This window comes from Papio anubis, chromosome 20, assembly GCF_008728515.1.
Source record: "Papio anubis isolate 15944 chromosome 20, Panubis1.0, whole genome shotgun sequence".
NCBI lineage: Eukaryota > Metazoa > Chordata > Mammalia > Primates > Cercopithecidae > Papio > Papio anubis.
The window spans coordinates 654897-679214 of NC_044995.1; the positions used below are offsets into that span (position 1 = coordinate 654897).

At 44.6% G+C, this 24318-nt stretch overlaps 1 protein-coding gene across 1 annotated transcript; it reads right to left on the reverse strand.

Moving 5' to 3' along the window:
* Positions 1-2307: 2307 nt before the first annotated feature.
* On the reverse strand, positions 2308-17593 carry ELSPBP1 (epididymal sperm binding protein 1). The gene is given in 7 exon segments (XM_031659104.1): positions 2308-2505; positions 4076-4240; positions 6642-6805; positions 8625-8745; positions 8748-8762; positions 10498-10635; positions 17356-17593. Coding segments are annotated over 6 exon segments (813 nt in total). The 5' UTR covers positions 17573-17593; the 3' UTR covers positions 2308-2505; positions 4076-4082.
* Between the last annotated feature and the right edge of the window lie 6725 nt (positions 17594-24318).

Below are 24318 nucleotides of genomic sequence, written 5' to 3' on the forward strand. Positions count from 1 at the left end.
GGGAATTATGGGAGCTACAGTTCAAGAGGAGATTTGGGTGGGGACACAGCCAAACCATATCAATAAGGAACGCTATTAATTACTTAAGTTAAATGTAACTAGCTCCTTGTGTCTAGTAGCTACTGTATTGGACATCACAATTTCATGCTATAAGCCCAGGATTATTCTAGGTACTGGAATGTGCCCAGCAATAAGGTCTTTTGCTTTCTTGGAGGTTACATTCCAGTGCCAAGGGAGAAAAAAAAAAATTAAATCCATTAGAAGAAGCTCGGATTGGGATGGATACTTTGAGGATAAAGTGGTATGGTTAGATACAAAGATAATTTGGGGAAGGGGCTTAATTAGAGTGGTCAAAAAGGACATCTCTATTTTTTTCTTCAGACAGGGTCTTGCTCTGTCACCCAGGCTGAAGTGCAGTGGTGCAATCACAGCTCACTGCAGCCTCGAACTCCTGGACTCAGGCAATCCTCCTGCCTTGGTCTCCCAAGTAGCTGGAACTACAGGTGTGAAGCCACCACAACCAACTAATTTTTGTATTTTTTGTAGAGATGGAGTGTTGCTATGTTGCCCAGGCTGGTCTCAAACTCCTGGCCTCAAGCGATCCTCCTGCCTTGGCCTCCTAAACTGCTGGAGTTACAGGTGTGAGTCACTACACCCGGAGAGAATGGGCATCACTCAAAGGTGAGCTGTCTCAGTTGGGTTCCCCAGGGCTCCACCTCTGTCTGAGAGCAGAGACAGCAGGCAGGAGGCTTATCAGAGAGTTTCCTTGGGATCAATTAGGAAGGGAAGGAACTGGGATTAGACAGAGGGAGAGGTTGAACCATGGTGCAGGCTCTACAACCTCAGCTGAACCCACAGGAGCTCTGGATGTAGCTCTTTTGAGTTATCTCACTTGGATAGGAATAACCAGGCCTTTAAACTCAGCATTGGTCAGTTATTGGCTGTGGCCTGCCCTGAGAAGGGCATCGTTTGGGTGATGGAGGCCACTTTGAAGCTGAGACCATCTCTGATCTGGGCTGACCACCAAAGGCTGCCTGCAGACAGCACTCGCCAGAGCTGTGCAGCAAGTCCTTTCTTGAAGGGGGATCTGGGAAGCTCACATCCATCTCCATCACAGGGGCAGTTCCACGGACAATGAGTGAAGGGAGGAGGAGACTTCAGGAAGACAAGGGGGAAGAGAATACCGGCACAAGGAAGACACAGAGGTGGGCGGAGGAGGAGGAGAGGGAGGAAGAGAAGGAGGAGGAGAAGAGGAAGGAGGAGAAGAAGAAGGAAGAGGAGGAGAGGGAGGAGAAGAGGGAGGAGGAGAGAGGGAGAAGAATGATGACATGATGATGCCAGCCGATGATGATGATCATGATGATGATGAGATACGACAAAACAACAACATGGATACGACCCGGCCGCATAGATGATGATGATGCATTAAAATGAGGGCGATGACATTAAATGATGACTCAATGGAAACATTAAACAAACATGATGACGACCACGATGCATAATATTTAAATGATGATGATGATGATGACATATTTAATCACCTGTTGATGATGATGACAAATGATGCTTATTGTCGATGATGATGCGACATTGCCTGCTTTTACCGTACCGACGATGACAATGAAACATATTTTTATTTATTTATTAAATATGATGATATTATGATGATGACAGCCATAATGATGATGATGCATTGTTTATTAACGTTTTATTATTTATTGACGATGATACCGATGTTTCGATATCGATGAATGATGATGATAACATGATGATGATTATGATAAATGATGATGATGATAAGATGATGATGATGACGTACATGACGTGCGCCATATGTATGATGACGGGCTGTACGATGATAATGATGATGATGATGAGAACACGGATGATGACATGGAGAGGAAGGGAGAAGGAAATGGAGAAGGAGAAGAGTGAAAAGAAGAAGAAGAAAGTACGAGAACAACAATGTGAGTTTCCATCTGAGCTGAGAGGGAATCAGCTTCTATAATCAGTTCTTGATATCTGCCACGGGCACGGGGGAGGAATGATTGAGGCAGTCTTGCGGTGAATTTTCTATCCTCTGTTTACTTCCTAATTAATTTATTAATAATGTAGTAAGTATCTACAAACACCGCACCCAAATCTGATTTCCCCCAGAAGACAGAGCAGGCTATAAGGACTCCTAGAGGTCTCTGGCCTGAGAGTCTGACCTCTCCACACTGTGAGACTCGACAGCCGGGCCACCACCCATTCCTTCCCCACACATTCACCATCGCTCTCATCTTAGGAAGCAGAGAAGGCAGATCCCAGGGTTAAATCAAGTCTCCTTTATTGGTGGTTATGCCGCATTCTCTCTACGTTCTTCACAAAGGACCAGCTGATCGAACCAGGTAGTTCAGAGGGTATTTCTAAAGGTGGTTATTTAAGCTTGAAAAAGCAATGAGAAAGACGAATCCGTGCTCAGCCTCAATATGGCGGTCCTCCTCTGAAGATGTTTCTCCTCTCCTTGAAAATAGAAGCAAAGATCTGAATGTCATGAATAAGTAGGCATTGGCTCAAAGAGGAAGGTGAATTAAAAATGACTTTGCATTGGTTTTCCAGACTTAGTCGGAAGCTGGTGGAAGCAGCTGTGCTGAGAAGACTCAGACGTTCCCCCAACCTCTGCCGGGCTCATAGGAACAAGGCCAATGAACAATGAGCCCCTCGACTTCACCTCTATGGTAAGGGGAAGGGGATCGGCAAAGAGCTAGTTCTGCTGTGATGGACACAAGTCAGAGGCTGGACACTGTTCCTAGTCCTAGCCACAGACCGAAGGCCGCTGTGGATGTTTTTTAATGTCTACCCTGTTAAGACGGTTCCCAGAGTTCCAAACCCCCTCCTTTCCCTCTCCTCTATTCCGGGAAGACGATTTTCATTGCCAAGGCAAAATTCAGGAAGGGTCCACTAATTTAGTGTCATCCGTAAGCCACGTGCGTCGTAAGGACAGACATTGCTAGAACCACCAGCGTTTTCCACCCCAAAGGGAGGAGGGATGGTGTTTTGTCCACACATCTGATGAAAGGGCTTCTCTTTATTTTAGATTTCAGAAGTCACAGAGCAGTGAGGTCCGTTGATCCATGCGGGAGATTTAAAGGGCATTTCTCTAGGCTGGAGAACACTGATGCTGGCCTTGGTGGAGAGCCAGAAGGAAAAGACGAGAAGAAAAGGAGGGATAGGACAGGCACGGGGACCCACGCCTGTAATCCCAGCACTTTGGGTGGCTGAGTGGATCGCCTGAGGTCTGGAGTTCGAGACCAGCCTAGCCAACATGGTGGAACTCCATCTCTACTAAAACAAAAAAAACAAACAAAAAAACACACAAAAAACCAGGCGTGGTGGTGCACCCCTGTAATCCCAGCTACTCGGGAGGCTGAGGTGGGAGAATTGCTTGAACCCAAGAGGTGGAGGCTGCAGTGAGCCTCCTGAGTAGCTGGGACTACAGGTGTGTGCTACCACACCCAACGAATTTTGTTTTGTTTTGTTTTGTAGAGATAGGGTCTTGCTACATTGCCCAGGGTAGTTTTCAAGCTCCTGGCCTCAACTGATCCTCCTGCCTTGGCCTCCCAAAGCATTAGGATTACAGGTGTGAGTCACCACAGCTGGTCAGTTATCCCCTTTTCTGGATTCTTTTTTTCCTACCACACTCCATTTTGAGAAGTTCCACTTTCCTAAGTGTCCACAGCCAAAGCCTCGCAGACTTGAAACTTGGAATGATACCTTTCTGGGTCTGAAAAAGTGCCAGTCTCCCCTCTGCTCTCCTGCTTGTGGGAGAAATCCTAATTTCTTTCATCCTTCTAATCTGGGCAGTTGTTCCAGTCTTCCCCAACCCCACCTTATCTTTGGCAACAGAGCCCGCATTGCTGGGAACCTCAGCTAATTAGATATGCTGGAAAATCCAGATCTCGCCTTCACATCAGCGACACTAATCAGACATGCTGGAAAAAGCAGATATCGCCTTCACATCAGAAATGTACCAGGTGTGCACCTGTCTCACCTCTGCATCAGTGAAATGACCACTGTTGGTCCCTGCTCTCACCTCAGCATCAGCAGTACACCCAGGTGTGGTCCTGGTCGTAGTTGTAAGAAGTTGCACACCACACAAGATTCTCCTTGGATCCTTTGTTAGTGCAGTTAAAATAATTCTTGTTTTTATAGTTGAATGGAAAGTGGCAAGGAAAGCCAGGGACCAATGCGGAAATTCCTAGGAAGCAGAAGGGGATAAGACAAAGGTTACTCCCCAGGCTTCACACTGTCACAGAGGCGTGGGCTTCAGACCAACCCTAGATTTCAAACTGTGACTGAGTGTGATGGTTCGTGCCTTTAATCCCAGCATGTTGGGAGACTGAGCCTGGAGGATCATGTGAAGCCAGGAGTTCAAGACCAGCCTGGGCAACATAGCGAAACCCCATCTCTACAAAAAGTTTCTTAAAAAATAAGTTGGGCATGGAGGTGTGTGTGCCTGTAGTCCCGGCTACTCAGGAGGTTGAGGTGGGAGGATTGCTCAAGCCTGGGAGGTTGAGGCTGCATTGAGCCACAACTGCATCACTGCACTACAGCCTGGGTGACAGATGGAGACCCTGTCTTTAAAATATAAAAAGCGGCTGGCTGTGGTGGCTCAAGCCTGTAATTCCAACACTCTGGGAGGCCAAGGTGGGCAGATGACTTGAGGTCAGGCATTTGAGAACAGCCTGGCCAACATGGTAAAACCCCATCTCTACTAAAAGAAAAGAAATACAAAAAAATAGCTGGGTGTGGTGGCGGGCGCCTGTAATCCCAGCTACTCAGGAGGCTGAGGCAGAAGAATCGCTTGAACCCGGGAGGCAGAGGCTGCAGTGAGCCGAGATCGCACCACTGCACTCCAGCCTGGGTGACAGAGTGAGACTCCGTCTCAAAAAAAAAAAAAAAAACAACTAAAAACTAAAATCTGGGTAAACTCTGCACAGCAAGGTGTTGCCTGGGCACTGCTCAGAATGCTGACCCAAACCTAAGCAAAAGAAGAATTTGTGTTCACAGTTACAAGAGCTGAAATGAGCCGAAAGAACACGCCCTTACTGCCCTTGGGTGAGAACATGTGTGTTGGGAAACTCAAACTCAAACTTCCTCACTCTGTGTGTATCCACAGATGACTGCAGAAGCGTCATGAGTATCAATCTCGTGAGTGACAAAGTTTAGCGAGTAGGCACATTTGCACCTGTGGAATCCGTGAAAGATGGGGATATAAATGATGTCCTCACGAAAGATGACCCCATAAATAATACGAACTGGACGCCTCTATCCATAGCAGCTTGAGGCAACAGAGGGTAAATGGGTCTCAATTTTTGCTGTCACATCTCCCATGACCAGCTGAAAAATAATTTATTTTATTTAGGAAATTCCCGAGTTGTTGGAACAACACACATCCCCACCCACAGCTATTCGCCTGACCCCTTGCCTGGAGTGGTGCAGACCTATAACTCCTTATAGTTCCTCTTTGCCCAAGGACTTCCCTTTCCTTTCCACTGGGCCTTGGGTATTTTCTTCGCTCAGAAGCTATCAGAGTGTAGGACTTGAGAAAGGCTGGAAGATAGGGCAGGGCGCTGGAATAGGGAAGAAGGGCAGAGTGGAAGCACAGAGGGCCCTAGAGGAAGGAGGGAGAAGGAGAACGTTGGTTACCAGGAGGACCTGGCGGATAGAGGATTTGTCTCAGAGGACCAATCCCAGTGTCCTCATCTTTCACGATTCCACAGGTGCAAATGCGTCTACTTGCTAAACTTTATGACTCACGAAATCGACACTCGTGACGCTTCTGCGGCCATTTGTGGACACACACAGAGAGGGGAAGTCTGAGTCTCCTGACACATGTGTTCTTAGCCAAGGGGAACAAGGGGATGCTTTTCCGGTTCATTTCAGCTCTCCTACTGTGAACAGGTACACTTCGGCAGTCTAGTACGTTTTCCAAATGTGTGAGCCTTTTGTCGGGTGATTTCACTGTTTGTTTGCTTATTTATTTATTTTAGAGGCAAGGTCTCACTCTGTCACCCAGGCTGGAGTGCAGAGGTATGGTCATAGCTCACTGCAGCCTCAACCTCCCAGGCTCAAGTGATCCTCCCGCCTCAGCCTCCTTAAGTACCTGAGACTACAGGCACATGCTACCACACTTGGCTATTTATTTATTTATTTTTGTTGCGTTTTTTGTTTTGTTTTGTTTTGTTTGTAGAGACAGCGTCTCACTATGTGACCAGGCTGGTCTTGAACTCCTGGCCTCAAGTGATCCTGCCATCTCAGCCTCCCAATATTCTGGGATTACAACGTGAGCCACCATGCCTGGCTCACGCTAGGGTTTTTAAAAGCCTTAGCATGTGTTTATTCTGTATTTGCATCACGGTTAGGTGTTTAACATTTCGAGCATTTAATTTTGGCACCTTTTTCTTGGATTTTAAAGCCTGTGGCATATCACACCATTGACGTTATTCACGAGGCCAGAACTCTGTCTGCCTGATTCAACACCAGATCCTCAGTGCCCAACTCAGTGCCTGGCTCACAATGCGGTTTCAGTAGGTGTTTGTTGAGCAGATGAATGAAAGAATCCACCCACACCCACCCAACTCCCATCCCCAGATTACTGGTGTCGGCACAGAAACTCCACTTTCCATCCTTATCCATGTTCTCTGTGGTCGGGCACCAGAGCTTGTTGCTTTCATCCTCCAGGCAATCGGAGACCACATTATTTCTGTAGATGGAGGGGAAGATGCAGGGCTTGCTGAGAGAATTTCCCCCATACTCTGAAAATGATTATGGAAAGGTTACAGGTCAAGAAGAGGAGCTGAGAAGAGCTTCCATTTATGACACAAAAACTGTCCCACGCTTTATCCCATGAAAGGCAACGTAGCATTGGATTCTCCAAGCAACTTCTGGATGACGTTATTATCTGGATATTATGGATAAGTGAGAGCCAAAATTATCAACTCGCACACGGCTTACTGTCTCCATTAACGTGACTTCACGGTTCTGCGGTCGCCATCACCTTGACTCTATTAAGCTAGGAAATTCTTGTCCCGGAAGATTCTTATCTTGCAAATAGCCTTATTATTCATTCCAGAAGCCTCTAGAAAAGCTATTTACATAAACATCAGACCGTTCAACTTTTTCAGTAGACTGTGTCAAAACACTGTTTACTCTTCCAGACTCTTTGAAACCCCGTCTTTGGTCATTTCACCTTGCTGTGACCACCAACCCTAACTATTACATCATGATCCTTACACAATCCAAATCACATCCCCCACTGAGAGACCCACCTTAGACAAGACCCCAAGACCCCATCAATATGCTGAGTTTTCCCTCCCCACTTCGAGACGTTATTTTTTATTTTTTTAGACGGAGTTTTGCTCTGTCACCCAGGCTGGAGTGCAGTGGTACGATCTCGGCTCACTGCAACCTCCGTGTCCTGGGTTCAAGAGATTCTCCTGCCTGGAGATTACAGGCATGTGCCACCCATGCTTCGCTAATTTTTGTACTTTTATTAGAGAAGGGGTTTCGCCATGTTGGCCAGGCGGGTCTTGAACTCCTGACCTCAGGTGATTCACCTGCCTCGGCCTCCCACAGTGCTTGGATTACAGGCGTGAGCCACCACACCCGGCCTGCTATAGTGAGATTTAAGGTTAGTGTTGGTTTATAGTAAAGAACGCAAATGGTGGATGATTAGGACTAGAATAAAATTAAGGTTTAGAGAGAATTCAGATTTGTTGAGTGCTAAGGGAAGAACAGAATTAAGATTTTTATGCAAGAATAAGCATGCCTAGCAATAAGTGCCTTCATGGATTTTTGTCTCTGTGGAAGCAACAGTACTTAAGGAGAGAGTGTGCGCTTTGGAACCGTATGGACTAGAACTCAAGCTCTAATTCTAATATAGCCTGTGACTGTGACCCTGGGAAGTGCTCAATTTTACTGGGACAATTTATTGAATGGGTGGTGGAGAATAGCAGCTCATAGAGCTGCTATAGAAAGATTCAGGATATTGTATACAAATCTGTTGGATCAGTGTAGTACACAGAGGGCATTGAATGAATTTTGGTCACTATTCACCTGGGATTGTGTGTAGACTTAATAAGATGCTAGGCTGCATTGAAATGCAGGTCGGGGCCCTGCACGGTGGCTCATGCCTGTAATCCTAGCATTTTGGGAGGCCGAGGTGGGTGGGCCACCTGAGGCCAGGAGTTCGAGACCAGCCTGACCAACATGACGAAACCCTGTCCCTAGTAAAAATACAAAAATTAGCTGGGTGTGGTGGCGGGCATCTGCAGTCTCAGCAACTCAGGAGACTGAGGCAGGAGAATCATTTGAACAGGACAGAGATTACGGTGATATGATGCCAGGTGACAGAACAAGACTGCGCTGCGCGCGCGCGCGCGCGCGCGGCGCGCTCGGGATCGGATCAATCATCCGATCTCGATCATGTCGAAGCTCGGTTTCAATGTTCAGATTCAAGATCTGGATCGAGGACCAGTTCCGGATTATCGTCTCTGTCCTGCCCGGCCTCCCTCAAGATGATCCTTACTGTCCACTCTGCACTCCCACCACACATCCCTACTACAGGGGCTCACCATTAAGTTTCACAGAATTTCCACTGCTGTTTCTCTTGAGAAGGCCAGGGTGACCGAGCACCACAGACTGCTAGAAGCTGCCCTGGGAGTGCGGCTGTATAGGCCTTTCCTCGATAGATGAAAGGAAGATACAACGTGGGTAATCTGTTAGGAACAGAGTTTGTAGTGGCTCGACTTCCTCTAATTCTGGGACAGTCATTTAATCATCAATCAACCATCTGGGACAGGACAGACACCAGGTTCAGAGAGACTTTATGCATTTATTTAGGTCAGAAGCATTTTCCTATGCCCTATTCATCTGATTCTTTGAACAACACAGAGTTTGAACTGGTCCATATACGTGGTTCTTTTTCCTTCCTTCCTTCCTTCCTTCCTTCTTCCTTCCTTCCTTCCTTCCTTCCTTCCTTTCCCTTCCCTTCCTTCCTTCCTTCCTTCCCTTCCTTCCTTCACTTCTCTCTCTCTCTCTTTCCCTTTCTTTCTTTCTTTCTTTCTTTCTTTCTTTCTTTCTTTCTTTCTTTCTTTCTTTCTTTCTTTCTTTTCTTTCTTTCTTTCTTTTCTTTCTTTCTGAGAGTCTCACTCTGTTGCCCAGGCTAGAGTGCAATGGCGAGATCTTGTCCTGTAACCTCTGCCTGTCGGGTTCAAGCAATTCTCCTGCCTCAGCCTCCCGAGTAGCTGGGATTACAGGTGCCTGCCACCCACACCCAGCTATTTTTTCCTAATTTTTAATAGAGATGGAGTGTCGCCATGTTGGCCAGGCTGCTCTCGAACTCCTGACCTCAGGTGATCCACCCACCTTGGCCTCCCAAATTGCTGGGATTACAGGTGTGAGACACTGCACCCAGCGGGCGTGGGTGTTTTTCTTTTTTTTTTTTTTTTTTTTGAGACGGAGTCTCGCTGTGCTCCCAGGCTGGAGTGCAGTGGCGTGATCTCGGCTCACTGCAAGCTCCGCCTCCCGGGTTCACGCCATTCTCCGGCCTCAGCCTCCCAAGTAGCTGAGACCACAGGCGCCCGCCACCACGCCCGGCTAGTTTTTTGTATTTTTAGTAGAGACGGGGTTTCACCATGTTAGCCAGGATAGTCTCGATCTCCTGACCTCGTGATCCACCCGCCTCGGCCTCCCAAAGTGCTGGGATTACAGGCTTGAGCCACCGCGCCCGGCCGGGTGTTTTTCAAAAAAAGTTCTGTTGAATGTGTCTGCCTCTCCTGCCTCCCCTTCCACCTCCTCTATCATTTCTGTCTCTGTCATCCCAAGATGGTGAGACCAACCCTTCCTCTTCCTCCTCCTACTCAACGTGAAGATGATGCTAATGGCCTTTATGCTGATCCATTCCCACTTAATGGATAGCAAATATATTTCCTCCTTTTTACAATTTTCTTAATAACATTTTATTTTCTCTAGTTTATTATGAGAATACGGTATATAATACATAAGACATACAACATCTGTGTTAATTGACAGTTTATGTTACTGGTAAGCTGTCTCGTCAACAGTAGGCTATTAGTAGTTAAGTTTTGATTGGATTACAGGCATGAGCCACCTCGCCCAGCCTCAAATCCCTTTTCTTACACTTTGTTTCTTTTTTCCTTATTAATTTAGAAAATTAAGAAAGACATAAAGATGGGATGGTTCTATTGGGTCAACTAGTCTTACAATATCACAAGACCCTCATCCAGAGAGCACCATTTTTAACACTATCATTATTAACATTATTACCCATTATTAGCATTCAGCATCTGGCATCCCAGAGCTTTTTCTATGCATGCATACGTATTATAATTTGTCTGCAAAAACGTGATCATGTCATAGACAGTCACACATTCTCTTTTGTGATCCACCCTAGTCAAAGGCCACTGGCAGGGACAACATGATACCGCTCACCTTCACTCTGGCAGTACTTCCATTGGCCATTGTACACCGCTCTGGTGGCACACCAAGGGGATAAGCTATGAATTTTGGTGCAAGTGAAGTAAACAGATCCCTTGTAGGTGAAAGGAAAGACACATTCCTCGTGCATCCCTGAAGGGCAGAAGGAGAAAACGGGAGTAGGGAAGAATCACAATGAATTAGCAAAGGATGAGTCTTGGTTTGGCTCTTGCTTTGATCTGAATGTCTGTGTCCCCCTGCCAAATTCATATGTTAAAATCCTAACCCCCACGGTCATGGTACAAGGGGCGTTTGGAAGGTGATTAGGTCGTACGGGCAGAGCCTTCATGATTGGGATAAGAACCCTTACAAGAGAACCCAGAGAGGTAGCTAGCCCCTTCTACGATGTGAGGATACAGCAAGAAGGCACCATCTGTGAACCAGGAAGCAGGCCCTCATCAGCAACTGAAACTGCTGGTGCCTTGCCCTTGGACTTCTCAGCCTCCAGAACTGGGAGATAGAAATTTATATTGGTTATAAGCTACTCAGTCAATGATACTTTTTAAATTTTGTTTTTACTTTTTTTATTTTATTTTTTATTTTTTGAGATGAAGTCTCACTCTGTCACCCAGGCTGGAGTGCAGTGGTCTGGTCTCAGCTCACTGCAACCTCCATCTCCTGGGTTCACGCAATTCTCCTACCTCAGCCTCTAGAGTAACTGGGATTACAGGTGCCTCCCACCACACCTGACTAATTTTTGTATTTTTAGTAGACATGAGGTTTCGCCATGTTGGCCAGGCTGGTCTCGAATAGTACTCGTGGTACCCAGATGTGGCAAATATTGAGGGGACAACTTTCGATGTCCTTATTCTTCTCGATGAGTACAGGAACTTTGTTTTTTGTGCAGTGTATCCACAGAACCTAGAATAGTTACTTGCTCAAGAAACAACAGAAAGAATAAGTTTGGAAAATGCCATGTGAAACAAAGTTAAACAGGTTTCTTTAATGAAGGACTCATCAGAAAAGTTAATATGAAAATGAGAATTGATGTATACAGTATATTGAGTTGTCCTCCTTTTTTTTTCACAATTCAGTAGCAGTAGAGACTAACCTCAGGTGATCCTCCCGCCTTGGCCTCCCACAGTGCTGGGATTACAGGTGTGAGCCACCATGCCTGGCCTGTGGTATTTTGTTATGGCAACCCAAACGGACTGAGACAGTTCTCATGGGTGCCTGAAGGCTACACACCTAGGCTTAGCATCCAATTTTCTAATGACATGTCAGGGCGTATCCAATTCATGATGGAACCAGGAGCACTGGGGAAGAGTTTCATGCACAACCCAGACAACCAAGGTATGTTGTTCCCTGAGACTACTGTTGCTCAGAGCATAAAATCGGAGGCCAATAATGTTACACAAAATAATTTTTGGTGGATCACAAGACCACATTAGGTTACGTAGGGACACACATTAGATAATTTTGAAATATAGACTGGAAAAAAAATCATTTTCCAGTGGTCCTTTTAGTCCTTCTGCTTACGCAAAAGAGAAAGCTTCAATTTAATACTAGTATTTCTCTACCGCATCTCTAATATTTAATAATCTCTCATTTTAACAAGAACAAAAGAGAGAGAGAGAGAGGGCAGGACTCAGGCTTAAAGCTTTGTTCGGACAATAGCCTAGCAGAATTTAATAATGAGATTTTGTTTTCATAGTACAGTATTTATTTTTGGTCATATTTCCTATTTATGGAAAGTGGTAGTGCTTTTTTATATTATAATACTGATGTTAACCAAACTCTTAAAATGAATTTTTTAAAAGTGAAGATAACTGAGCAAATTTAAAGAAAAATGTTGAGTAAATAATAGTACTGGTGGCACCCAGATGTGGCAAATATTGAGGGGACAACTTTCAATGTCCTTATTCTTCTCGATGAGTACAGGAACTTTGGTTTTTTTGTGTGCAGTATACCCACAGAACCTAGAATAGTTACTTGATCAAGAAACAACAGAAAGAATAAAATAAGCTTGGAAAATGCCACGTGAGACAAAGTTAAACAGGTTTCTTTAATGAAGGACTCATCAGAAAAGTTAATATGAAAATGAGAATTGATGTATACAGTATATTGAGTTGTCCTTTTTTTTTTTTTTTTTTTTTTTTTTTTCACAATTCAATAGCACTAGAGACTAATGGTCCCTGAAATATATCAAGAAATGCTGTTCTTGGCCAGGTACGATGACCCATGCCTGTAATCCCAGCACTTTGGGAGGCAGAGGTGGGTGGATCACTTCTAGCCAGGAGTTCAAGACCAGCCTGGGCAACAAAGTGAAACCTCATCTCTACAAAAAACAAACAGTATTAGCCAGGCATGGTAGTGTGCCCTGTAATCCCAGCTACTTGGGAGGCTGAGGGAGAAAGACCCTTTGTGCCTGAGAGGTTGAAGCCACAGTGAGCCATGATTGCATCTCTGCACTCCAGCCTGGTGACAGAGTGAGATCCTGACTGAGAACAAAACAAAACAAAAAACCGAAACAAAAATGGTGTTCTGCAGAATTTTGATGTGTAAATTTTTTAAAAGAAATAAATGCTATTCTATCCCAGATTCCTCATCACATGAAAACCCACGTACAATAAGGACTAATGAAAGTTGATCGCTTTGTTTGAGCAGAACTGGGATGAGAGCTCAACTTGCTCATCTGCTAGTTCAGAGTCACAGCTTCCCTCCTTGCTCTAATGTCATTTATTTGCCTCCTTCCTTCCCTCCCTCAAAGATATAATGATAGAATACTATGAGTGAGATACTCCAGTGGGTGATTTGTGTATGTGTGCAATGGATTATGGGTGGAAATTATGCTCACCATTTCCTGGCTTTAAAAAGTCCCAAACAATCCTCCATGCTATTTTCTTCCTCTGCCAACCAGCTGAATATAGAGCAGCAGTTCTTAATAGAGAAGGAGGAGCAATTATGACCTCCCAGGGGCATTAGCCAAGGTTTAGAGACATTTTTGGTTGTTACAACTTATAGGGGAAAGGAACCAGTGGCTGCTACTGACATCTGCCAGTTAGAGGCTAGGGATATTGCTAAACATCCTACAATGCACAGGACAGCTCCCCAGAACAAAGCTATCCAGCCACAGACAGCAATCGTGCCAAGGCTGAGAAACTCTGAGGACTGAGCAGAGAATACTGAGGGCCTGGGGGACAGTGGAGCCACAAACTAGAGGATCTTGTTCTCTGGATTACAACAAAAAGTTTTCCCACCGAACATCCACATTGGACTGTAGAATGAGTTTAACATGAACCTCTGTTGAGTCAAGCCACTGACATTTGGGTGTTGCTACAATAGTTAGTCCTCTCCTAATAGACGGACAAGACATGGTGTCTGTCTTCAAGGTCTGTAACATGGTAACCACAGCCCTTGTGGATCAGATTCTTGTCCTGTATAACCTGACGTAGGTCATTATGGGGACAAGGGATGGATTGGGAGAATGTGGAGAAAACAGACTTCCATCTCTGAACCACACCAACGGGGTGATGCAATTAGGAGTACTTAAATATCATTGCGGCCAGGCGCGGTGGCTCAAGCCTGTAATCCCAGCACTTTGGGAGGCCGAGGCGGGTGGATCACAAGGTCAGGAGATCGAGACTATCCTGGCTAACATGGTGAAACCCCGTCTCTACTAAAAATACAAAAAACTAGCCGGGCGTGGTGGCGGGCGCCTGTAGTCTCAGCTACTTGGGAGGCTGAGGCGGGAGAATGGCGTGAACCCGGGAGGCGGAGCTTGCAGTGAGCCGAGATCACGCCACTGCACTCCAGCCTGGGAGACACAGCGAGACTCCATCTCAAAAAAAAAAAAAAAAAAATCATTGCATTTTTCACCTCTGTTTCTCAGAACTGTTTGGTATTTATTTTTGTGAAACGTAAACCAGTTTAAATTAGGAAAGTGCTTAGGAGAGTACCAGGAGCATGGCTGCTGCTTAACAAATATTAGTTATGATCATCATTTTCATTATCATCATTACCATCACCATCATCATCATCCTTCTCCACACTATTGTCATTGCCATCATCATAATGATCATCATCGTCATTGTCATGATCATCAGTCATTGTCACCATCATTAATCTCATTATTGTCATTGTCATCATGATGATCATCGTTATCATCTTTGTCATTGTCATCATAATCAACCTCATTATTGTCATTATCATGTGATGATGATCATCATTGTCATCATCATCGTCATCATCAGTCAGTGTCATTATCATAAACCCCATTATTGTCATCATCATGTGATGATGATCATTGTCATTGTCATCATCATTGTCATCATCAGTCAGTGTCATTATCATCAACCTCATTATTGTCATTGTCATCGTCATCATCGTTATTATAATCATCATTATTCTCCTCATCACATCATTGTCATCATCATTATCATCATCATCATCGTCATTGTCACCATCATCGTCGTCATCATCATCATTGTCACGATTATTGTCATCATTATCATCATCGTTGTCATCATCATCATATCGTCATCATCATCATCCTCATCATTATCATTGTCATCATCACCATCATTATTGTCGTTATCAATGCTTTGCCTCAATCACAAACACCACTGAGTATATAGGATACTGTGTTGAGGAGGAGGGCAGATGCCCCTGTAGGTGGAATTAAAGTTATCTTTGGGAGTTGTTAGTAAGAATCAGTGCATAATGAATACTATTAGCCATCTGCAAAGTAATCCAGCAGATGGCCTAATCTTCTTAACTGAGTTACAATCCTCCATAATCCAGACCCTGCTGACCTGCCTGTTCTCACTCCCTGATTAACATTCCCTTGACCTTACTCCATGTTCTTTCTCGTGTTTGGGATTTTGCTCCTGCCCTTCACCCTGCCACGAATGCCTTTCCCCTCTTCCCAGCTTTAGTCCCTGCTATTCATCCATGAATATTTGGTTCAGTCTGGGTCAATACTCTTCCTCACACTTATAATACTCAGAGTCAATCACTATAAATGAATGCAGTTGCCAATTAAAAAAAAATTCATTTATGTGTCTATAACTCCCAGTTACTGTGAACTCTCTGAGTGGAGGGTCTAGGTTTTGTTTATTTCTGCACTTCTGATCCGTAACACAATGCCTGCAACTTAAAGATCACTCAGTAAGTGTATACTGAATAAATTTGTCTGTAAATACACTCAAAGGGAACTTGGAATACTGAGTTTCACCACAAATATGCAGCTGTGGTCTCAGGGAGGCATGACAAAACTGAGATTATAACTAGAAAAGTAGATACCCCATCAAGTACATTGTTCCTTGTCTGAATAAACTGTGAGTTCCTAATCTTTTAGGAATTTGTCAGTTCTTTGAGAACCCACAATTTCTCTCTAGGAGAGTATTCATTTGCCCTTATGGTTGAGATGGCTGTGTGTTCATCAAAATCAATTTTACTTTCCTCCCAAATGCACTGCTACACTGCATCTCCCAGACTTGCTTGCAGGTAAGAGCTATATCAGTTCTAGCCAGTGGAAGTAGGAGAAAGTGATGAATGTCACTTCCTGTCCTGGCCAAAAGAAAACAAAGAAACAAAAAACCCTCTCCTCCGAGATCCTCCAGACTCTCTTGATCCTTGTCTACGAGCTAAAAGCAAAGAAACCTCAGCAGATTCTGAAACCCAAGGGGATGGTGGGGCCCCAGGACGGAAGAAGCTTTGATCTCTGAATGACCATGTGGAGCATTGTTTCCTGACTGGATGCACCTGGTTCTGGCACTTTGCAGAACCAAGAAAAAAAAATGTTATTGTATTAAGCTGCTGAGAGTTTGGAGTTTGCTTCTTACAATAGCTATTCTCACTACCCTGATAAATACACACATTTTTTAAAAAATGCAAATTCAAGTTTTCATATACTCTAATCCTCACTCAGTGACCCCAGGTTAGGAATCTCTGGAATAAAGAATGTGGGATCAAGGTGCATCAATATGTAAATGGTTCCTGAGCCTTATCCAGAAGAGAACGATCTGTCAGGCAGAAAAAGATTCTAATTGTGACAAATGACTCACCAAGGCTTGAGTGAATGACCTGTAAGCAAGGTCTCCTCTTGTTCTGTTTCTGTGCTTACCTGCAGTGTTTTAGTGATTAGTTTAGATTCTGAGATACATTAATATATAATTAGGGTGTCCAGGTTGGGGTCTGAGGGTTCAGTTCATTGGGATCATATAACTTGCCTTTTAATCAACATATTCACATTCCTCCCTCCATGTGCTAAGCATTATGAAAGATTATGGTGCCCATTATTTTATTTAATCTTCAAAATAACCCATGAGATAAATGCCATTATTTTTCCTTCAGTCTGGAAACTGACTTCAGAGAGGTTATGGCTTGACCAAATGTACAGAGAAAAGAAGTGGCAGATCCAAGGTCCAAACCCCAGGTCTTCTGAGATTTTCTTTTTTTTTTTTTTTTCTTGAGACGGAGTTTTGCTCTTGTCGCCCAGGCTGGAGTACAGTGGCGCAATCTCGGCTAACTGCAACCTCCACCTCCTGGGTTCAAGTGATTCTCCTGCCTCAACCTCCTGAGTAGCTGGTATTACAGTCACCTACCACCATGCCTGGCTAATTTTTGTATTTTTAGTAGAGATGGGTTTTCACCATGTTGGCCAGGCTGCTCTGGCACTCCTGACCTCAAGTGATCTGCCAGCCTCAGCCTCCCAAAGTGCTGAGATTACAGGTGTGAGCCACTGCACCCAGCCTCTTCTGAGATTTTTGCTAAGCCATCTCCTCCCTACTTGGTTCCAGGAATCTTTGCTTTGCCCCATTCATTCTTGTCCAGTTTCTAAATCCTCCCCGTCATTTTGAGTGTCCTCACCTCCACTTGACTCATAGGAACAGAGAAGGAAGGTCGTCCATCCCAACAGGTAACTGGACCATCGGGTCATCTTGGCTGCCCTCTTCTCTCTGGAATGAAAGAAGACAAAAATTTTCATCCCACAGTTCCCCTTCCTCTTCCCACTAGCTCCTAGATTTGACCTCATACATGCCATTTTTCTTTCTATCCACAGTGATTTAAAAAATAGACCAGGCATAGTGGCTCACACCTGTAATCTCAGCACTTCGGGAGATCAAGGCAGAGGATCACTTAAAGCCAGAAGTTCAAGACCAGCCTGGGCAACATAGTGAGACCTCATCTCTACAAAATTTTCATTTAAATTAGCCAGGTATGGTGGTGTATGCCTGTGGTCCCAGCTGTTCAGGAGGCTGGATACTAATCCTGCCTACCACTCACCCTTGTTATGACGATTAATGACAATCATTAAAAAATAACAGATTTGGGAGGTCAAGATGGGAGGATTGCTTGAGGCCAGGAGTTTGAGATCAGCCTGGACAACATAGTGAGACCTCATCTCTACAAAAATTTTGAAAAATTAGACTTGTATGGTGCGTGCCTATAGTCCCAGCTACTCAGGAGGCTGAGGTGGGAGGATCACTGGAGCCCAGGAGGTCGAGGCTGCAGTGCACTATGATCGCACCACGGCGCTCCAGTGTGGGCGACACAACGAGGCTCTGTCTCAAAATACAAAGCAAAACAAAAAACAGATAAAACTCATTGAGTGCTGCACACTATTCTAAATTCACGATAATCCAGATAGGAAGTAGCCCAGCGCGGTAAGTACCATTACCACCCCAGATACACACAGATGGGGCACACAGTAAGCTTAAGCACCTTGCTGAGGGTTACAGATCATGTAAGTCGGGGAGCTTGCAGGTGAACCCCAACAATCTGACTCGGTTCAGAGAAATTGAGCTCTTAACTAATGTACAATGCTGCCTCTAGGCTTAACATAGGACCAGACATGTGCTAAGAACTCATAAATATTATCCAAAATGGTATTGTTCATATAATATTATTTCATTTCTGAGAGCCGGGACTGTATTCTTAACTGGCTTCCAGACATGTCCACCTAGATGTCCTTCAAACATCTCAAATTCCAAGCTTTGGCTTTTGAGATACAGCCCAAAATATGTGATCCTTCCCCTACGTTACTTCATTTAATTACACTGTGTTCTTCCCAACCGCCTGGGTTGTAGACCCCAGTGCAGATCTGCTGTCCCTGTCTCTTGCTGTGTTCTATCAGTCAGTTGGCTCCACTTTTCTGAAGCTCTCGAATCTATCCGCTTTTCCTGCCTCTGCTGTTACAGACTAAAGGAAGGTCTTTTTCATCTCTCTTCTCAACTATTCAACTGTTATCCTGTTCCCTCACGGATATGCAGCCTCCAGCCTCTCTCCTCTACAAGGTTGAGCTCTTTTTCTCTTTTTCTTTCTTTCTTTCTTTTTTTTTTTTTTTTTTTTTGACACAAGGTCTTGCTCTGTCACCCAGGCTGCAGTGCAGTGGTGCCATCATGACTCACTACAGCCTCCATCTCCCGGTTCAAGTGATGCTCCCACCTTAGCCTCCCAAGTAGCTGGGACTACAGGCATGCATCACCACACCCAGTTAATTTTTAAACTAAGATTATTGTTTGTAGAGATGAGGTCTCACTATGTTGCCCAGGCTGGTCTCAGACTCCTGAGCCCAAGCCGTCCTCCTGCTCAGCCTCCCAAAGCACTGGGATTACAGGCATGAGCCACTGTGCCCAGTACGGGCTCTTTCCTGATGCCTGCTTTATGCATCCACTCAGGAATGCGTATTTATTGAGCATTTACAAGATGTGGGGCCAGGGCTACACAGTGAGTATGCAGCAGTGGGTAAAGCAGGCATAGTCCCTTCCTTCATGGGGCTGAGAGTCTACCAAGGAGAGAGACATGAGGTGAAGAAACCAGAAACAAATACAACTATTTGCTGTGATCATTGCTGTGGACGAGTCTCAGGAATAACTAGGACAAGGTCACTTTTGATTGAGAGGTCAGGGGAGGGTCCTCTGAGACATGACAGGTAAGCTGACACCTGGAGGAACAGATGGAGGAGGGAGACGGGAGAGGAGCTGGAGGTATGCGGGTGGGGGATGCATCCAGGCCAGAGAAGCCGATGTGGAAAGGGCCTGAGATGAAAAAAGCTAGATGTGCTCAAGGAGCAAGTGGGACCCACATGGCTAGGGCCCAGGCTGGGCACAGTGGCTCATGCCTATAATCCCAGTATTTTGGGAAGCCGAGCAGGAGGATGGCTTAAGCTTAGGAGTTTGAGACCAGCCTGGGCCACACAGTGACACCTCATCTCTGCAAAAAGTGAGGAGGAGCAAGGTCACAGAGATGCATGGTGATGTGGGTGGGACCGGACCCTGTAGCACCTCCCTAAGATTTTTTTTTTTGAGATGGAGTCTTGCTCTGTCGCCCAGGCTGGAGTGCAGTGGCCTAATCTCAGCTCACTGCAAACTCCTCCTCCCTAGTTTATGCCATTTTCCTGCCCCAGCCTCCCAAGTAGCTGGGACTACAGGCGCCCACCACGTCGCCTGGCTACTTTTTTGCATTTTTTATTAGAGACGGGGTTTCACCATGTTAGCCAGGATGGTCTCGATCTCCTGACCTCGTGATCCGCCCGTCTCGGCCTCCCAAAGTGCTGGGATTACAGGCTTGAGCCACCGCGCCTGACCTCTCCCTCAGATTCTAAATGCAACCTGAAGGCCAGGTGCAGTGGCTCATGCCTGTAATCCCAGCACCTTGGGAGGCCAAGGCAGGCAGATCACCTGAGGTCAGGAGTTCAAGACCAGCCTGGTCAACATGGTAAAACCTCATCTCTACTAAAAATACAAAAATTCCCTCCGCATGGTGGTGGGTGCCTGTAATTCCAGCTACTCGGATGCTGAGCCATGAGACTCGCTTGAACCCAGGAGGCAGAGGTTGCTGTGAGCCAAGATCATACCACTGCACTCCAGCCTGGGTAACAGAGCAAGGCTCAAAAAAATATATAGAATAGAATAGAATAGAAGCAACCAGAAGCCACAGAAGGGATTAAAGTGAGGAGGTGTGAACCAGGCACAGTGGCTCACGCCTGTAATCCGAGCATTTTGGGAAGCTGAGATGGGCGGATCGCTTGAGGTCAGGAGTTTGACACCAGCCTGGCCAACATGGCGAAATCTCATCTCTAATAAAAATACAAAAAAAAAAAAAATAAAATAACTGGGCGTGGTGGTGGGTGCCTGTAGTCCCAGCTACTTGGCAGGCTGAGGCAGGAAAATCACTTGAACCCAGGAGGTGGAGGTTGCAGTGAGCCAAAATCGCACCATTGCACGCCAGCCTGGGTGACAGAGCAAGACTCTGTCAAAAAAAAAAAAAAAAAAAAAGTGAGGAGGGGTGGTGTTTATTAATTCAAAATCCTTCATCACCTTTAGAATACAATCCATAGTCCATACCATGCCTTCCCTCAAAGCTCATTTCTTATCTTCCTTCTCCTCCCTCTAGCTGCCTTTTAGTTGTTTCCTGCAGAAGCCACCTCAAGGCCTTCGCACTCGTTCTGCTCTTTGCCCGGGATGATCCCTCCATCCCCAGCTATTTACATGGCTTGCTTCCTTGTGCAATAAAGAGTTTCGTGCAAATTCGAAGAATTGGTAGCAACAGATGGTCTGGAATGTTAATGACTCTGCACAGACCAAGTTATGGGTATTAATAGAAAATATTTTAGGGCTGTTCAAAATAATTATTCAACTGGGAAAAAAACCCTAATAGCCAGACACCCACGTCTGGAACATCCAGGTGAGGACCAAGTTACGCCTTGGGCACTGGCAGGTTCAGATGCTTGGAGAACCCTCTGTCCTGAGCCCTGGGGTTGTTGGGACCAGCATCCTGCCACTTGCCACTGTTTCTTGGCTGGTCGGATAAAGGGTTGTTGTAGTTTTGGAGTCAAACCACAGGCAAATGTGGGGGTAGTTTTTCCAATCATCAAATGAGGGAGAATAAACTCCACCTTGGGATTTTTTTTTTTTTTTTTGAGATGAAGTCTTGCTCTGCGTCCCAAGCTGGAGTGCAGTGGCACAATCTTAGCTCACTGCAACCTCCGCCTCCCTGGTTCAAGCGATTCTCCTGCCTCAGCCTCCCGAGTGCTGGGATTGCAGGCATGAGCCACTGCACTCAGGCCATCCCTGAGATTTTACTGGAAGCTACTGACTACCAATTTTGGGATAAGTGCAAAGGAACGAAAAGACGGTGACACTCGAAAACCTAAGTCACTTAGAGCCTTGTAGTTCTCAGCAAGACGCTTATCCACTCATCTATCCATTCATTTATCCTTCTATTTATTCATGATTCATTCAATCCATCCTCTTATCATCCATCCATCAATCATTCATCCAATGCATCTGTGTTCCCCATGCACATACATGCACAGAGCGTTTTCCTGAGCGGGCCTGTGAGAAGCCACTGATATCAATCACCTCTGGAAGTGGGAACCAGGGGTAAATAAGAGACTTCTTTCGATTTAAGTTTGTGTCACAGATGTGTGACTTACATCATTAAAAACAATTTAATTATGTACATACCAAGAAAGTAAGAGTTGCAATATTCCCAACACAAAGAAATGATAAATGTTGGAAGTAATGGATATCCTAAATACCCTGATTTGATCATTACACACTATACACATGTATCAAAATATCACATCAGTGGCTCACACCTATAATCCCAGCACTTTGGGAGGCTGAGGTGGGAGGATTACTTGAGACCAGGAGTTTGAGACCAGCCTGGACAACATAGTGAGACCCCATGTCTATTAAATAAATAAATAATGGAAAACAAAAATCACATGTACCTCAATAGATATATACAATTATTGTGTATCAATACATTTTAAAAACAGTAATTATACATGTATATCTATGCACATACATAATGTGTATATACATATATGTGCACATGCCTGTTTACATTATAGATGTGTATATATGTATACATAATATACACACATCATATGTGCACATACACAGGTATATGCATGCACATATGCTCACACAAAAACATGCAGAGTTAAAACGTTTTTTAAAAAAGATAGAACATCCTGGGTAAAGCAACAGGAGGCAGTTAAAAATCTACAACAATGAGATGGCTGTCTTAGGAATGGATTAATTTTATGGGGTAGTTATTGACTTACCAAATTTATTGAACATCTATAGAGCAAAGCATGGTGGCAGGGGCCTCCTGATGTTGGCATTCTAATTCCACTGGCTTTCCAGTCATTAAAAGCCTGTGTGGATATTTCACTGGTGCCTAGCAGAGTGACATTTAATAAGGTACTTCACAGCTTACCCCTCTATACAATGGGGATGCTAATAACTAGATCTACTTCATAGAGTTGTTGGGAGGATTAAATTAGATGAAAGATACAAAATGCTTAAGACAATGTGTGCTATAGAGATAATTCACAATAAACGTTGGCCATTGATGATGATGATGATGATGATGATGATGACATTCATTCACCATGCTAGACCTGCAGTAATAAATTAATTAAGCAAACATCTTGAGAATGTTCTAATTCTCTTCTTTTACTTTTGTTATTTATTGGCTTTCAAACTTTCCTGAAACTATTACCTTCTGAGAAATTTTTTCTGGCTTAATGATACTCTACATTGTTAATATTCCCTCATCCATCCGTCCATCCATCAGCCATCCTTTTACCAACCCTTCTGTCATCATCCATCCATCCACCCATCCACCCATGTATCCTTCCACCATTCTTCCATCCATTTCTTCCATCATCCATTCATCCACCCATCAATTCATCCACCCATTCATCTTTCCACCAATTCTTCCATCCATGGATCAATTCTCCCATCCTTTTGTCCATCTTTCACCAGCCATCTATCCATTCATCTATCCATTCATTTATCCTTCTATTTATTCATTATTCATTCAATCCATCCTCTTATTATCCATCCATCAGTCATTCATCCAATAAGTATTTAAGAACCCCACCATCCATAAGAAACTGTGTCAAGTACCAAGAGGAACCACACATGATTTCTGCCCTCAAAAATCAGAGATAAATCCTTCCATCCATCCTTCGATTTATTCATCCACTCCTCATCCATCCTTCCATCCATCCATTCTTTCACCATTCATCCATTCTTCTATCCACCCATCCTTCCCTTCATTCTTTAATCTTCCATCAGTCCACCACCCATCCAATGAGTATTCAAGAACCCTGTCACCTATGAGGAAATGTGGTGGGTACCAAGAGAAACCAGATATGATAGCTGTCTTCAAACAGCTAGAGATAAGATATTGGCACCAATACTTACCACCCAACATGGAAAATAATGGCAGCCACAACTGGTAGTATTAAGGCACTGATAGGGTGCCCAAGAGGCAGCTTAGCCCACAGCCTCTGCCCTCTGGTTCTCTTAAGCCAAAACAATTTCACAGTGGAGCAGTGAGAAGATAATAGCACCCGATCAACCAGGATTCAAATCCTACTCTCCTATGTTTCAACTGGGTGGCCTTGGGAAGGTCATTTCACCCTCTGAACTCCGAGCCAATATTCCTATGTGTTTAATGGAAATAAAATCTCAACTATAGAAGCCATTGTGATAATTACAGGCACACATGGGGCTGTAAAGTCACTGGAGTATAGTGTAGCTTCAAAATAATGACTCCTTCTGCTTCCCAGCAGCAAATGATCCCAGATCTGAAACAGAACTTCAGTGTAAGACTTCCCTCCACCTCTAAGCGCGCACACACACCTCTTCTATTACATATTAGGCTGCCTTTGGAGTGAGAAGCAACAGGATCTCAGTAAGCTCTTTTTGAATCTCAACTTTCTTTTTCCTAAAATAGGGAGAGTACGCCTTACCTTGGAGAAACGGTGCAAAAATTGATAGAACCATGAAGATTTTAATCCACCAC